The sequence below is a fragment of the Bombina bombina genome, chromosome 2 (genome assembly GCF_027579735.1).
Source record: "Bombina bombina isolate aBomBom1 chromosome 2, aBomBom1.pri, whole genome shotgun sequence".
NCBI lineage: Eukaryota > Metazoa > Chordata > Amphibia > Anura > Bombinatoridae > Bombina > Bombina bombina.
In genome coordinates, this window is record NC_069500.1 from 807,628,408 (window position 1) to 807,645,196 (window position 16,789).

General features: G+C 37.2%; 1 protein-coding gene across 2 annotated transcripts in view; it reads right to left on the minus strand.

Moving 5' to 3' along the window:
- FBN3 (fibrillin 3) overlaps positions 1-16,789 on the minus strand; it is a 123,887-nt gene that overhangs the window by 35,993 nt on the left and 71,105 nt on the right. For both annotated transcript variants that reach the window (XM_053703017.1, XM_053703016.1), the window contains exons 8-20: positions 14,780-14,899; positions 8,942-9,067; positions 6,896-7,018; positions 6,013-6,288; positions 5,525-5,578; positions 5,193-5,318; positions 4,510-4,635; positions 4,205-4,324; positions 3,664-3,801; positions 3,526-3,576; positions 3,256-3,381; positions 1,661-1,888; positions 244-369 (exon numbers count right to left, since the gene is read on the minus strand). In XM_053703017.1, the coding sequence (XP_053558992.1) occupies positions 244-369; positions 1,661-1,888; positions 3,256-3,381; positions 3,526-3,576; positions 3,664-3,801; positions 4,205-4,324; positions 4,510-4,635; positions 5,193-5,318; positions 5,525-5,578; positions 6,013-6,288; positions 6,896-7,018; positions 8,942-9,067; positions 14,780-14,899 (1,740 nt within the window). The remainder of the gene's footprint in view (positions 1-243; positions 370-1,660; positions 1,889-3,255; positions 3,382-3,525; positions 3,577-3,663; positions 3,802-4,204; positions 4,325-4,509; positions 4,636-5,192; positions 5,319-5,524; positions 5,579-6,012; positions 6,289-6,895; positions 7,019-8,941; positions 9,068-14,779; positions 14,900-16,789) is intronic.

A 16,789-nucleotide genomic window follows, 5' to 3' on the forward strand; every position in this document is an offset into this window, starting at 1 on the left:
AGAAGTTTTTAAGAACTATTTCAAAGACATTTTGTCACGTGTCGTACAAAGTGTGACTTGACTGCACTACACATATCTGTAGAGTGTGTATAGTATCAAAATGATCACTGAGGAATGCTCATATTACATATTTTGGTTCTCAATTTTGTAATTAATTTTATCTCCTAACTACAACTGGTTCCAGAATGTTGAATGGTAATGAGCTGTACATCTATGTTGTCATTCTTACATTTTTGCTCTTACCTGTACAGTTCCTTTCCTCAGCATCCAAGGCGAAACCACCTTCACAGATACATCTAAAGCTACCAATGCTATTACGACATGTTCCGTGAGTGCAAAGGCTGTTGAATACCTTACACTCATTTACATCTGTAAAGATAAAGTCAGATACACAGTATATTAATGTATGAAGACACTCACCATCTATTTTACAGATGGTTGTGATGAGAAAAGTGAAAAATGAGAAAGAAAAAAAATATGAAAAGAGATGAATGATAAAATAAAATTATGGAAAAAGAAGAATTAAAGGGACACTCAAGTCAAAATTAAACTTTCATGATTCAGATAAAGCAGCAATTTTAAACAACTTTCCAATTTACCTCCATTAACAAAATGTGCTCAGTCTTTTATATTTACACTTTTTGAGTCACCAGTTCCTACTGAGCATGTGCAAGAATTCACAGAATATACGTATATGCATTAGTGATTGGCTGATATCTGTCACATGATGCAGTCAGAGTGAAAATAGACATAACTTTGAAATTTGTCTGAAAAAAATCTACTACTCAGATGAAGTTAAGACTAGGGTAGGTTTATTAAATGCCGAGCTGCAAGGAATCATATGGGCCCGGCATCACTGTCAGCATTTAACAATGCACAAGCATTTCTGGCGAAATGCTTGTGCAATTCCACCCCCTGCACATTCGCTGCCACCTAAAAGGTGGCGGACAAGTTACGACCGCTGCTTCTTAACTTCAGGGGTAGATTGCAGCATCCTCTGCTTGTTAAATCTATACCTAAGTGCTATTGTATTGTCCTGTTTTCATGCATTTGTTAATTATGCAAATCTACTGTATATACTGCTCTTTATCTATTAAGCATAATTTATAATCCAGGCCTGGACAATGTAAATCACAATCCAGCCCTCCATCACTTTATTCTGCTCTTGACATACCTAATTTGTGTCTGAACAATCACGGTATTTTGAAAGGGACATTAAAGTCAAAATTAAAGGGACATTCTAGGCCAAAAATTAAATTCACATAGATGAATTACATCTTTGAATAGAAAAATATATATGTAGTGGCAAAAATGCTTCTAGTGAATGTGAAGCGTAGCTAGATATTCTCAGTGCACCAGCATTTTAAATACTGCAGCTGCTCGCCAGTGGTGCTGGTATTATGTGAGCAATTAACAAATTGAATAATTACTAGATGATACAAGCACCTTAGGCTCTGCAAGCAAGTGCTTTGTTTTAAATGCTGGTGCACGGAGCATACTTAAATACACATTTGAAACAGCTATAGCTTTTATTAGAAGCATTTTTGCTTATACATGTGTATTGCAAAAATGCTTCCATTCAAACCTGAAATGCATTCATGTGTATTACAAGTTTTACAAAATCTAAATGTAGAGATTACTTTAAATGAATTTTGTATACCTTTGTAGAAGGGGCGACCTGAAAGAACATCTCCTCTATTAGCAAAGCCAGGTCCTCTGGGACAGATGGTCTTGTACTCCTCACTGCCGGGTTTGGGACATTCCTCACAGTCAATACCCCAAGCAGCTCCCACTGAGCAGCAGCACATGTCAATCCTATATTTGCCAGGCAGAGGAGCTGCGCATTCGTCTTCATCCCATTTCATATAGCACTGTTCCACACGTATATCTAAACAGAGAAGATATCTAGGTCAGAAAGGTCCAATCTGCTGTGTCATTTGTGTCTCTATATGAAGCACACCTTCCTAACATATGGGGGCCAGAGATGAATGTTTAAGAAGTCTTAAAGGGGCATTGTACTGTAACATTGGTTTCCTCTTAATAGGCACAATTGACCACATAGGAGACAATTTATCAAGGCCCAAATGCACCCGTATGCATTTGTTTCCCCGCAAGTCTTTAGGCTCACTGGAAACAGAAGTTAAGAAGCAGAGGTCATAAGACAGCTGCTCCTTAACTCATCCGACACCTCTGAGGCGGCGGACAACAATCAGCCTGATGGGATAAAATCGGGTTGATTGACACCCCCTGCTAGCGGCCGATTGGCCGTGAATGTGAAGGGGGCGACATTGCACAAGCATTTCACTACAATATGCTTGTGCAATGATAAATGCCGACAGCGTATGCTGTTTGCATTTATCCATGTCTGCCCGCACAATGGTAAATCAGCCCCATAGGGTGTGTTATCTTGAACTCAGACCCGTGCTAAGATAACAGAGTGCAATCTGGTATTACAAGTAGATGGTAAAAACGTTTAATTAGAGAATATTACTTCGGTCATCATTTTTTTTTTAGCCTCATTATGACTAAAACTAATTTCAATGTATTTCCTGATATATCAGATACCTTTGTGCCTTACTTTCTTAGTCCTAGATGATAACTACTGTATCTTCTCAAAAGTGAGACATTTTTATAATAATATATTCCTCTTTGAAGATACTCCTCCACATAGTAAATTCACCAGGATTTCCTAATGGGTTATACGTTTCCAAGTTCCAGTAGTATAAAGTTAATTTAATAAACTTGATTCCCTTTTTTAGGACTTGATTCTATTATCAAAACTCAGAGAATAAAGGCTTAAGATTATTGGGTATAATACTCAAAATCATATAATACCCTCTTTTCCCTCAAAGGTGAATCAGTGTAATGATTTGTTAATTTGCAACATAAATATTCTATTTGGATTTAGGCCTAGTTTCCATTGCTCTTATAAAGTGGTGGTAACATAAAACATCTCCATAGACTTTAATGGAGACACGTGTTGTTTCCAGCAGTTTACACAGGTTAAAACAGCAATGGAAACTAGGCCATTGGCGTTTAGCATGTGTTTGCTTGAAAAACAGGCATATGAATATCAAAACAGTTTACTGTAATTGATTTGATATCATGTTCCTCTGCTAAGATTATCCATCTCTTCCATTCCTCCTCAAAGTAAATTTAATTAACTATGATAAACTATATTTATGAAGTGGATATCTAGTCGACACTATGGATACATCATAATACAACTTTTCAAGCGACTCTTTGATTTCTTACCAACACAGTTCCTGCCAGATCCATCCAGAGTTAGTCCCTCAGGGCATTCACATTTAAAGGAGCCAGCAGTGTTAATGCAGCGTCCATTCGGGCACACACCAGGGAAGACCTCACATTCATTCACATCTGGGAAAAGCAGTTAACATAAGTATATTGCCATGTTATATCTACAGATATTTTATTGATGGATTTATATTATTTATTAACACAAAATTAATTATACATGATTGCTGTTAATGAAACCTTCCTCTATTGATATCTAGAACTCACCTTCACAAGAAACACCCTTCTTCCTAGCATAACCTCTAGGACAGGCTGGGTCTGAAATATAAAACCACAATATTTATGTGTAACAAAGCATGATAAATAATCCAAAATATGTTGTGCCTATCCCCTGGTAAGGCTCACCAATCTCGCAACGTTCACATGGGCTTCCCCAGGCAGCTCCCAGGGTAGCGCAGCATTCAGACTTCAGGGTGGCTCCATTGATGTTGACTTCACATCGGCCATCTTGGATGTTTAGCCAGCAGGTTCCCTTCATGCTGTCTGCAGGGGGGAAAACATTGTAAAGAAAGGCTTAAAACATATTTTGCAAAAGCTATTAATAAAGAAAATTTAATTGACAGTAGTTTTACTACAAATATGTGAATGTTTGTATGGCTAACATGTGAACTATCTAGTTCCTACAACTATAGCACCTGTTTTATCTAGTAACATGCCCCTCAATTTTCCACATTGACCAGAATCGATTTCCACACAATTAACAATAGCAATATGTGTACGTTAATATGAATACCTCCTTGTACATAACACACATAACTAATTCCAGATAAATTTAAGAAGCAAGATGACTACTTAAGTACTGTGACTATTTATTATGCAATGTTCTTAAACGTAAAGTAATACCCAGCGACATCCAGACAGCCACACAAATTCTAAGGATTCTCACCCACGCAGATGGTCCCAGTAGGATCCAGTTTGCTTCCGAATGAACACTCGCAAATAAAGGAGCCAGCATTGTTTCTGCAGACACCATTAACACAAGGGTTGGACGCGCACTCATTGACATCTGTAAGCAAGAAAAAAATACATTTTAGTGAAAATAGATGTGAATGGAAGTTCACAAGTAATAGTCCACCAATTAATGTTGTCAGTTAAGTCAATCTGATATATTTCATAGATATGAAAATTTTATCATTTTGATAAATAAAGAGCTACTATATGTGCAAGAAGAAATAGAGGACCTCATTTTACCTTCACAGGTTTCAGACTCAGGTTTAAAGACGTAGCCCTTGGGGCAGGTGCAGGTGTAGCTGCCGGGAGTGTTACGGCACAAGCCATTGTCACAGAGCAAGCGGTTCACAGCACACTCATCAACATCTACAGAAAGTAAAAGAAGTAAAAAAGATGGTTAATTGCATTCTTTGAGCTCCGGAACCAAATAATGAATTATGTGATGAATCCCTTTGTTTGCACTCCTCTCTTTTGAATATTTCTCAGCTATAACTAATAATCTTAGAAAAATGAATTTATCCTAGTGAAGGCTTAATAAAGTATGATGAAATATGTGTATGCATTGCAGACAGGATACATTTCTGTCTACAAAATCAAATCCACACATCATGTTGAGTTTCCTATTCTTACTAAACTAGTATGACCTGATACCATAAACATTACACCTAATGTGTCATCACCAGTATATGAACAGGATATCTGGTACTCTTCTGTGTGAAATTCCATAGGCAGCTACATTCTTTGCCTAATAGCATATCTAGTTTATTGTGCAGAGAACAATACTGGCCTAGATACAAATGTTTTTGCCTTTTTTAAATTACCAGTGTAGCTGTGTGAACTGAATTCTGGCAGAAAAAAATTATATGTTTCTTATAATGTATGTGTATAATTGTAAAGCATACACAGTAGTGTACAAAACTCACCCACGCAGTTTTTGCCACTAGCATCAGATTCATAGCCCAAATTGCAGATACATCTATAACTGCCTCTTAGATTTTCACAGATACCGTTGGGGCAAATCTCAGAGTTCAAGGCACATTCATTAATATCTGATTAGACAATGAAACATAAATAAACAGGTTAAAAAAATGAAATTTATGCTTACCATTTCTTTCATGGTGGTGAGAGTCCACGAGTAAGGGCTTGTGCACTCTCACCACGTTAGGAAAGAAAAAAGGCAATGAAGAAGTGAATTCATGGGAAGTGGTAAGAAATGAGATGACAAATGAACAAGGGTATTTAAAAGATCACTTACCTCTTCCGTCTGCAGTCATCCCAATTCCGCTGCTGCACAGAGCCTGGAATTCAGCTGAGGAATACACAATTGAGAGAGACGTTAGAATGCACTTTATGTAAACTTAAATGCACTACATGTCTTCTTTGCTTAAACAGTTATGGTAATTATTGCCAGGATTGAATGTGTTAAATTAGAGCAATTTTAAAAAATGTATTCGAACTTGGCCTTTATGTTTCCTTCATCTTTTTTATACAGGACAATTAATCACCTAACCCCTTGGCTACCACAAAGGGATGCAACAAACTGCTTAGCCATGTGCTTAAATATTGTCTGCGAAGAGTTAATTAGCAAGTAATTTGTGTCAATAAATCAATTAGTTCTAATTCTCCATATATAAAAGCTGCCAGTTGCCTGCTAACAGTAAAGTTATTTATAGCTAAAGTGCATGAAAAGTGTTTAATGCATTATAATGAATTTGTCAATTATAGACCACAATAAGAACTCACCAGAGTTTTTAGCTGGGCATGGCTGGCAAGGCTCTCCAAAACCATGGTCAGGATTGGCACAGCAACACTCAGACTTGGTGACAGCACCAGGGAAAGGACGAGCACAGGTGCCCTTCTTGATGCCTCCATAGCAAGTGCTGCGCATGTGAGTATCTACGCAGACTCGCCCATCTATGCCAATAGTTAGACCACCAAGGCATTCACAACGGAAAGAGCCCTCTGTGTTGATGCAACGTCCATTCATGCATATGCCTGGAGTCTGACACTCATCCACATCTAAAAATATAGAAAAACTCTGAGAATGGGGCACTCCATAGCTCAAGCTGACTGCATGTGAAAAATACATACATATACATATATATATAAAACACTCATACCACCTCTTAAGGGCATATTCTTTACACTCAACTAGTTGGTGCAACAGATATAATTTCAGTTACATGTCTAGTGAAGACAAAATGTTTAAAAATATTTGCAATATGTAGCAAATAAAGCTTATCGTACTGGGCTACTGGACCATTTTTTTTCAAGATTAGGACTTTCATCACATATTCTGCAATAAGTTTAAAATAGTTTTGAGTTCTTATATTTCAAAGTGACATTGACATGCTGAGTTTGTAGCTAATGTTTTCTCCACACTTATTAAAACATTATTATTATAATACTGGGTTTGACTAATTCCAGGAGGTAGATAGCTATAACTCAGTAAAATTGTGCTTGTGGCTCCTCAATATCATGGCTGGCTGCAAAGTTTCACCTAAATTTGCTATAAAATAGTATAAATATTAATAATCTACGTTAAATAAAAAAAAAAAATATTTGACTACCCTAAATTAAATCTTGACAGGATATTGTTGGCATCCACAGAGCCACCAGAACTTACCAACACAGTAACGTCCATTTGGTGCCAACACAAATCCTGGTTTACAGATACATTTGAAACTGCCATCCTCATTTATACACATCCCGTTTAGGCACATGTTTGTAGTGGCACATTCATCATGGTCTATAAAAGAGAAGGCACATAGGTCACAGCATGCAATACAACCTTCACAACTATTTGTTTAAAGGAACAGTCTAGTCAAAATTAAACTTTCATGATTCAGATAGGGCATGATTTTTAAACAACTTTTCAATTTACTTTTATCATCAAATTTGCTTTGTTCTCTTGGTATTCTTAGTTGAAAACTAAACCGAGATAGACTCATATGCTAATTTCAAAGCCCTTGAAGGCCACCTCTTATCTGAATGCATGTGACAGTTTTTCACAGCTAGAGGGCATTAGTTCATGTGTGCCATATTAATAAAATTGTGCTCACGTCTGTGGAGTAACATGTGAGAGAGCACTGATTGGCTAAAATGCAAGTCTGTCAAAAGAACTGAAATAAGGAGGCTGTCAGAATAGGCTTAGATACAAGGTAATCACAGAGGTTAAAAGTGTATTACCAGTGTTGGTTATGCAAAACGGGGGAATGGCTAATAAAGGGGTTATCTATCTTTTTAAATAATAAAAATTCTGGAGTAGACTGTCCCTTTAATTTCATTTTTTTTTTAGTTGGACATTTTTAAAATAATTAGTTTGTTGTCATAAAACATTTTGTATATTTTTTTTTTGTATAACCCTAAAAAAAAAAAGTAACAGAAGTACATCTATTTCTAGAACTGTGTGTGTGGGGGGTGGGTGGGGCGATGTATAAATACACTTCTTTATATTACCAGAAAGTGTCAATGACAGGACAGCACAGGAGAAAGAAGCCAGTAAATAGTACATACATTTGAAAAGACAATGCTGTGAAATGTCCATTATGTTTTGTCACAGTGTAAAATACATTTACAAAATAAAAAAAAACAATAATTTTCCTGTTATACAAATAAGAAAAGTTAGCAACAACTAAAATCTTTATAAACTCTAATTAAGATTAATGTGGTTTATTTCAATGGTTAGATATGGAATGTGATACAAGTGTGGCAACCCTTTCTGAATTGAGTCCATTGAAACTAGAGATGATGGACTAAACCCCTCTCCCCTACCTTTACTGCATCTTCTACAAATACAGGAAAGTACTGTCAGGACCCGTTTGGAACTCCTGAGCAGAAGAGGAGACACTCTGGTTGTGTTTGTCAACAGGTTACTTACTAGACAGAAATCAAACCAGTGTTCTTAGAGATAATCCCTGAAGAATTGTAGCCTTGCTCACTGAGCTATATGGCTGATCATTTATGACTATGATTTTGCCAATATTGTGCCTGTACTTTATTTTGGCCCCACTTTACACACCTGATGAGTCAAGTGCACAGCATTACTAATCAACACCCTATCCAGCCATCAGCAACCTACGCTAAGTAGTAATTACAGAGCTTCATGGTGTTTGTTGCTGTTTATTCCTCATCTCTTGGTGTTTGACCTTTGGACTTTGACTCTGGACTTTGAATCTCTGCCACCTGCCACAGCCTTGTGCCTTTCTGATATTGGTTGTTTCCTCATCCCTCCTGATACAGTGTATTTGGTCTATTTGTTCCTGCACTTGGGCTCTATCCAGTTACAAAAAATCCTGTTTCTGACAATAATCTTCTAAAAAATATATTTGAGTGCACACAGTTACTTTTTAAAAAATGTAATGGGTCATTAAAGAAACAGAAATTATTTTTTATTTTAAATTCCCAATATATATCAACAATAAAAGCTTAACGGATGCGATAGATAATAGATAGATAGATAGATAGATAGATAGAAAGATAATGGATCCTTAAGAAAAATAATGTATTTAATACTATAGTTGCAACTAATGAAACCAAGCAGTTTGATAGTAGTCCAGAGAGAGAGCCAGCATAGCTTTGTCACCCCTGACCTAGTATTTTCCTTTTGTATAATAACAACTAGTGTATTACTGCTATAGAATCTTTATCTAGTCTGAATTAACAAACTTACCCACGCAATGCTTTCCATCAGGGGTTGTTTCAAAGCCAGCATTACAGATGCACTGGAAGCTGCCCTCAGTGTTAACACAGCGTCCATTCCTGCACATCACTCCATTCATAATACATTCATCAATATCTGAAAACATTAAAAGTATTAAAAATTTTGTTGGAAGGCCAATAGACATATAGATAAACAATAGTACTTCATCTAGAGGTCAGGAAAACTCAGAAATTCACAATAAAGTTGTAATACATAATAAAGGGAAGTACAGATGTATAATTGATTACAACAATAGGTGACAGAGAAACCCAACTAGACAAACCTAAAAGAAGGTAAGTAATCAAATGAATTCTAATGAAAATGGCTGTCACATGGTACGTGTATGCATTTGTGATTGGCTGATGGCTGTCACATGGTACAGGGGGAGTGGAAAAAGACATAACTTTTAAAATTGTCAGAAAAAAAAATCTACTATTCATTTAAAGTTCACACTAAGGGGCCTAGTTATCAAGCCGTCAACCTCAAATACGCTGGAATTCCGCAGCGTATTTGTGGCGATGCTGATACGCCTTAGTTATCAAAGGCTCGAGACCGGCAAAAGAAGAATTTTGTGACGTAAGCTTCGATCCGCCGGACTCAGTCCGACACAGATCGATTCTTACGTCACTCCAGATGTTCCGCACACAAGTGCGGCACCTTCTCACTACTTTTGCTAGTTATCAAAAAACTAGCAGGTATGCTCGGCACTTTTACGGCCCAGCGTACCTGGTTTTCATACCGCCACCCCTGGAGGAGGTGGATCCCATAGGAATCAATGGGAGTCTGACCATAGCGAAAGTACAAGTTCGCTGCTGATAGACATCCCATTGCTTCCTATGGGAGCTGTCTACACCTAACACCCTAACATGTACCCCGAGTCTAAACACCACTAATCTATCCCTCCTACACCGCCGCAACTAAATAAAGTTATTACCCCCTAAACCGCCGGTCCCGGAGCCCACCGCAAGCTACTCTATACATATTAACCCCTAAACCGCCGCTCCCGGAGCCCACCGCAACTATAATAAATGTATTAACCCCTAAACCGCCGCTCCCTGAACCCGCCGCAACCTATATTAAATGTATTAACCCCTATCCTGCCCCCCCCTACACCGTCGCCACCTATAATAAATTTAATAACCCCTAATCTGCCCCCCCTACACCGTCGCCACCTATAATAAATTTATTAACCCCTATCCTGCCCCCCACTACGCCGCCGCCACTGTAATAAAATTATTAACCCCTAAACCTAAGTCTAACCCTAACCCTAACGCCCCCCTAACTTAAATATTAATTAAATAAATCTAAATAAATTAACTCTTATTAACTAAATTAATCCTATTTAAAACTAAATACCTTTAAAATAAACCCTAATATAGCTACAATATATATAATAATTATATTCTAGCTATCTTAGGATTTATTTTTATTTTACAGGTACCTTTCAATTTATTTTAACTAGGTACAATAGCTATTAAATAGTTATTAACTATTTAATAGCTTACCTAGCTAAAAGAAACTGAAATTTACCTGTAAAATAAATCCTAACCTAAGTTACAATTACACCTAACACTACACTATACTTTAATAAATTATTCCTATTTAAAAATAAATACTTACCTGTAAAATAAACCCTAAGATAGCTACAATATAATTAATAATTATATTGTAGCTATCTTAGGATTTATATTTATTTTACAGGTAACTTTGTATTTATTTTAGCTAGTTAGAATAGTTATTAAATAGTTATTAACTATTTAATAACTACCTAGCTAAAAGAAATACAAAATTACCTGTAAAATAAATCCTAACCTAAGTTACAATTAAACCTAATACTACACTATCATTAAATTAATTAAATAAACTACCTACAAATAACTACAATTAAATACAATTACATAAACTAACTAAAGTACAAAAAATAAAAAAAGCTAAGTTACAAAAAATAAAAAAATAAGTTACAAACATGTTAAAAATATTACAACAATTTTAAGCTACCTACACCTAATCTAAGCCCCCTAATAAAATAACAACCCCCCCCCAAAATAAAAAAATGCCCTACCCTAGTCTAAATTAAATAAAGTTCAAAGCTCTTTTACCTTACCAGCCCTTAAAAGGGCCATTTGTGGGGGCATGCCCCAAAGAAAACAGCTCTTTTGCCTGTAAAAGAAAAATACAACCCCCCCCAACATTAAAACCCACCACCCACATACCCCTAATCTAACCCAAACCCCCCTTACAAAAACCTAACACTAATCCCCTGAAGATCATCCTACCTTGTCTTCACTCAGCCGAGCAGCGATGGAACCGAAGTGGACATCCGGAGCGGAAGAAGTTAATCCTCCAAGCGGCGCTGAAGAAATCTTCCATCCGATGAAGTCATCATCCAGGCGGCGCTGAAGAAAAGTCTTCGATCCGGCCGATGTCATCTTCAAAGAGGCGCTGAAGAGGTCTTCTATCCGGGCGATGTCATCTTCCAAGCCGGGTCTTGAATCTTCCTCCCGCCGACGCGGAACCTCCTTCTTCACCGACGGACTACGACGAATGAGGGCTCCTTTAAGGGACGTCATCCAAGATGGTGTCCCCTCAATTCCGATTGGCTGATAGGATTCTATCAGCCAATCGGAATTAAGGTAGGAATATTCTGATTGGCTGATGGAATCAGCCAATCAGATTGAGCTCGCATTCTATTGGCTGTTCCGATCAGCCAATCAGATCAGCCAATCGGATTGAACTTGATTCTGATTGGCTGACTCCATCAGCCAATCAGAATATTCCTACCTTAATTCCGATTGGCTGATAGAATCCTATCAGCCAATCGGAATTGAGGGGACGCCATCTTGGATGACGTCCCTTAAAGGAGCCTTCATTCGTCGTAGTCCGTCGGTGAAGAAGGAGGTTCCGCGTCGGCGGGAGGAAGATTCAAGACCCGGCTTGGAAGATGACATCGCCCGGATAGAAGACCTCTTCAGCGCCTCTTTGAAGATGACATCGGCCGGATCGAAGACTTTTCTTCAGCGCCGCCTGGATGATGACTTCATCGGATGGAAGATTTCTTCAGCGCCACTTGGAGGATTAACTTCTTCCGCTCCGGATGTCCACTTCGGTTCCATCGCTGCTCGGCTGAGTGAAGACAAGGTAGGATGATCTTCAGGGGATTAGTGTTAGGTTTTTGTAAGGGGGGTTTGGGTTAGATTAGGGGTATGTGGATGGTGGGTTTTAATGTTGGGGGGGTTGTATTTTTCTTTTACAGGCAAAAGAGCTGTTTTCTTTGGGGCATGCCCCCACAAATGGCCCTTTTAAGGGCTGGTAAGGTAAAAGAGCTTTGAACTTTATTTAATTTAGAATAGGGTAGGGCATTTTTTTATTTTGGGGGGGTTTGTTATTTTATTAGGGGGCTTAGATTAGGTGTAAGTAGCTTAAAATTGTTGTAATATTTTTAACATGTTTGTAACTTATTTTTTTATTTTTTGTAACTTAGCTTTTTTTATTTTTTGTACTTTAGTTAGTTTATGTAATTGTATTTAATTTTAGTTATTTGTAGGTAGTTTATTTAATTAATTTAATGATAGTGTAGTATTAGGTTTAATTGTAACTTAGGTTAGGATTTATTTTACAGGTAATTTTGTATTTCTTTTAGCTAGGTAGTTATTAAATAGTTAATAACTATTTAATAACTATTCTAACTAGCTAAAATAAATACAAAGTTACCTGTAAAATAAATATAAATCCTAAGATAGCTACAATATAATTATTAATTATATTGTAGCTATCTTAGGGTTTATTTTACAGGTAAGTATTTATTTTTAAATAGGAATAATTTATTAAAGTATAGTGTAGTGTTAGGTGTAATTGTAACTTAGGTTAGGATTTATTTTACAGGTAAATTTCAGTTTCTTTTAGCTAGGTAAGCTATTAAATAGTTAATAACTATTTAATAGCTATTGTACCTAGTTAAAATAAATTGAAAGGTACCTGTAAAATAAAAATAAATCCTAAGATAGCTAGAATATAATTATTATTTATATTGTAGCTATATTAGGGTTTATTTTAAAGGTAAGTATTTAGTTTTAAATAGGATTCATTTAGTTAATAAGAGTTAATTTATTTAGATTTATTTAATTAATATTTAAGTTAGGGGGGTGTTAGGGTTAGGGTTAGACTTAGGTTTAGGGGTTAATAATTTTATTACAATGGCGGCGGCGTAGTGGGGGGCAGGATAGGGGTTAATAAATTTATTATAGGGGGCGACGGTGTAGGGGAGGCAGATTAGGGATTAATAAATTTATTATAGGTGACGACGGTGTAGGGGGGGGCAGGATAGGGGTTAATAAATTTATTATAGGTGACGACGGTGTAGGGGGGGCAGGATAGGGGTTAATAGGTTTAATATAGGTTGCGGCGGGTTCAGGGAGCGGCGGTTTAGGGGTTAAACTATTTATTTAGTTGCGGAGAGGTGCGGGATCAGCAGGATAGGGGTTAATAACTTTATAATAGAGGGCGACGGTGTAGGGGGGGGCAGGATAGGGGTTACTAGGTATACTGTAGGTGGCAGCGGTGTCCGGGAGCGGCGGTTTAGGGGTTAGTAACTTTATTGAGTTGCGGGAGGCTCCGGGGGCGCCGGTATAGGGATAGAACAGTGTAGTTTAGTGTGAGTGCTTAGTGACAGGCTAGCAATAAAGCTGGGAAAAAGCTGAAGAGCAGCGAGATCGGATGAGTGATAACTGTCACAGTCCGCTGCTCATCGCCCCGCGGCTTTTTGACAGCTTTATTTGATAACTTAGGCGTATTTTTTCAGGTCCGCGGCGGCGAAGGTAGGCGAGCTTAGGCGGGCGTATTGGGCCGGCGAAGCCAGAAAAGTAGACGGCTTGATAACTACCCCCCTAAGTGCTATTGCATTGTCTTTTTTTCTTGCATTTGTTGATTATGCAAATCTACTGTTTTGACTGGTCCTTTAAGTCTTGATATCTCATCCACATAAAAGTCTTTGTAGCATTAGATGATCTGCTATTTTCTAGTACAATAATAAATTGAGTGATAAGCAGAGCAGTTCTAGACCTTGACATTTCGGTGTTGATATTGCTGCCAAAAAGGATAATGTCCCTAACCTTTTTAATGCCAACTATATGCCATAATATCAGACTGTAGACTAGATGTATGACCCAGCAGTATTGCTGTCCCAGACACATGTCCAAATATTAGGCCTCAAACCATATGCATGACCCCAGTAAAATCTGTATGCTGATTAGATGCAGCTCCTCTGTGCAAGCAGCATGCATAAGCATCAGCCCAGGGACATACCTAAACAACAACTATTTTGTGTCAGCTTCACATCAAAGCATCATCATCTAGACAGGTGCATATAACTGCTATATTACATCTGACTGCCCAAACACCATACTTAGACCATATGTATTTCCCCGGCAACCACGTAATAAGAGTTACATTCCTAAATACTAGCCCTCAGACCAAATGCATATCCCCAGCAACAGCAGTATTACAGCTACATAACAACTAGATGCATTTTCCCAGGAATCCATTTTTTCCTTTGCTGTGCGAGGTCCTGATGCCGTGTCTCACAGCATGGGAACAAGGCTCCCATAGGAGCCTATAGAAGCACGCTATCATGAGCACAATTCTTCCCAGCAATGTGAAAACGAGATCGGGTTTACATTGCGCATTACCACATTAGCATGCACTGGTATTACTCAACACGCAAGCGATATTTAGTGCTCCACTTGTAATCTAGGACAGTAAATATTCCCAATAGAAAAGTTTAAGTATTTAGAGATCCAGGGTTGAACATACCAATACAAGCCTGTCTTGTAGGGGTACTCTGATATCCCTCGTGACATTTGCAGTGGTATGATCCTGGTGTGTTCACACAGTCTCCATTGATGCAAGGACTACTGGCACACTCATCCACATCTGTAAAACAAAGAACATTATATGTTGTAGTCAACCTGACACACTCAGTCAAACAGATATGTGCTGATATCTGACAATCTAACTGATATTAGTGCCCTTCACACTACATTAATAAAACCAGATTATACCTACACTCTCTGCATGAAAACATAAATGATTACATGTGTGTATAACTGTATATATGTGTCTGTGTGTGCATATGATAGGGCACATGCAGGTGTCAGAAGGATAATGATTCATTTCCCGAACATTTGTTTAGATCAGTGCAAGGCTGGATTGGTCTACAAGGAGATTTCCTGGTGTTACCATCCAACTACAATTTAAAGGGGAATTGCTGCTGGTGAGGCGATGAAGATGCATTACCTCTCTTTTCTCCTATGAGCTATACATATTCCTTCTTAGTTTAATTACCTAGATCATGTAAAATTTTAGAAGACCTCTTTTAAACATTGCCTAGTGTCTAGTTAAATCACACTGTGAGACAGTGATAGACTGATTTGAGATCACACTATGGATAATGATTTTCACACTGTGAAAGGGAGTCATATGGTGCCTATATAACAACAATCTGACATTTTTTTTATTACAAGCTAATATAATTTAATTCTGAAAAAATATTGGGGAAATGATTATATCAGTATTCCTTTCCAGAAAAATTGGACATATGCATTCTATGGACTTAATGGCAAATAGGGCAGGCGTTTAAATTTTTCAAGGGCTGCTTTTTATTCCCAATCCGGTCTTGGATCAGTGCTCCATATTTCTGTTCATAATGTATATAATACCATTAAAACATCAGTAACTATAAAGATAATATTTAACATATGATATTTTTTGCGTAAACAAACTGTATAACTAAAGGAAACAGCTTTCAAATGCATGGAACTTTACACTCTAACACTATTCAGCTGTGTCAAATGGTTAGTGATTTTAATATGCAAGACTTAAAGGGACATGAAACCCAAATTTTTTTCTTTCATGATTCAGATAGAGAATAACATTTTAAACAACTTTCTAATTTACTTCTATTATCTAATTTGTTTCATTCTCTTGATATCATGTGTTGTAGGAACAGCAATGCACTAATGGTTTCTAACTGATTACATTAGTGAGCCAATCACAATCAATATATATATGCAGCCATATATGCAGCCACCAATCAACAGCTAGAACCTATGTTCTCTGCTGCTTCTGAGCTTGTCTAGATAAACCTTTCAGCAAAGGATAACAAGAGAAGGAAGCAAATTAAATGATAGAAGTAAATTGGAAAGTTGTTTAAAAATGTATTGTCGATCTGAATCATGAATGAAAAATTTTGGGTTTCATGTCCCTTTAATAAAGTATGGTGTGGTTCTTGAGGTATAGGTAAGTTACAAACTTTGACATTTAGTAAAGCTCTCACAAACAGATAAAGTGAGTGTATGATGAACTTGTTTGGTGAGACTTTTTAGATAACATTTTTTTTGCGTACTTGGAATTCTATAAAAGCCCACAGTATTATAACAGCATCTACAAACTGAGGGATAAAAAAATACATTTATTTTAATTTTTTTAGGGGCACTAAAGACTAAACACATTTCATGCGCCCAACTCTAATCATGGGTGCTGCCATTTTGGAACCTATGTTTCACTGCAGGTATCTGAAGGTAAATGACTGCACATGTGCAAACAGGTCAGCACTGGAGTGAAAGATAGATTTCAACATGGGAGCTGACTAGAGGGAGGTGTGGAATAACCTCTATACTATGCTTATACAAAGTATTTTTGTGTTTAATGTCGCTTTCATATTCACTTTCAATATCAAATATCATACATATATTTCCTTACAAATACAGTTACTGTATAACTTTTATATTCCAAAGTTTTTAGTGTTTTTAGTAAAAAGCTCAC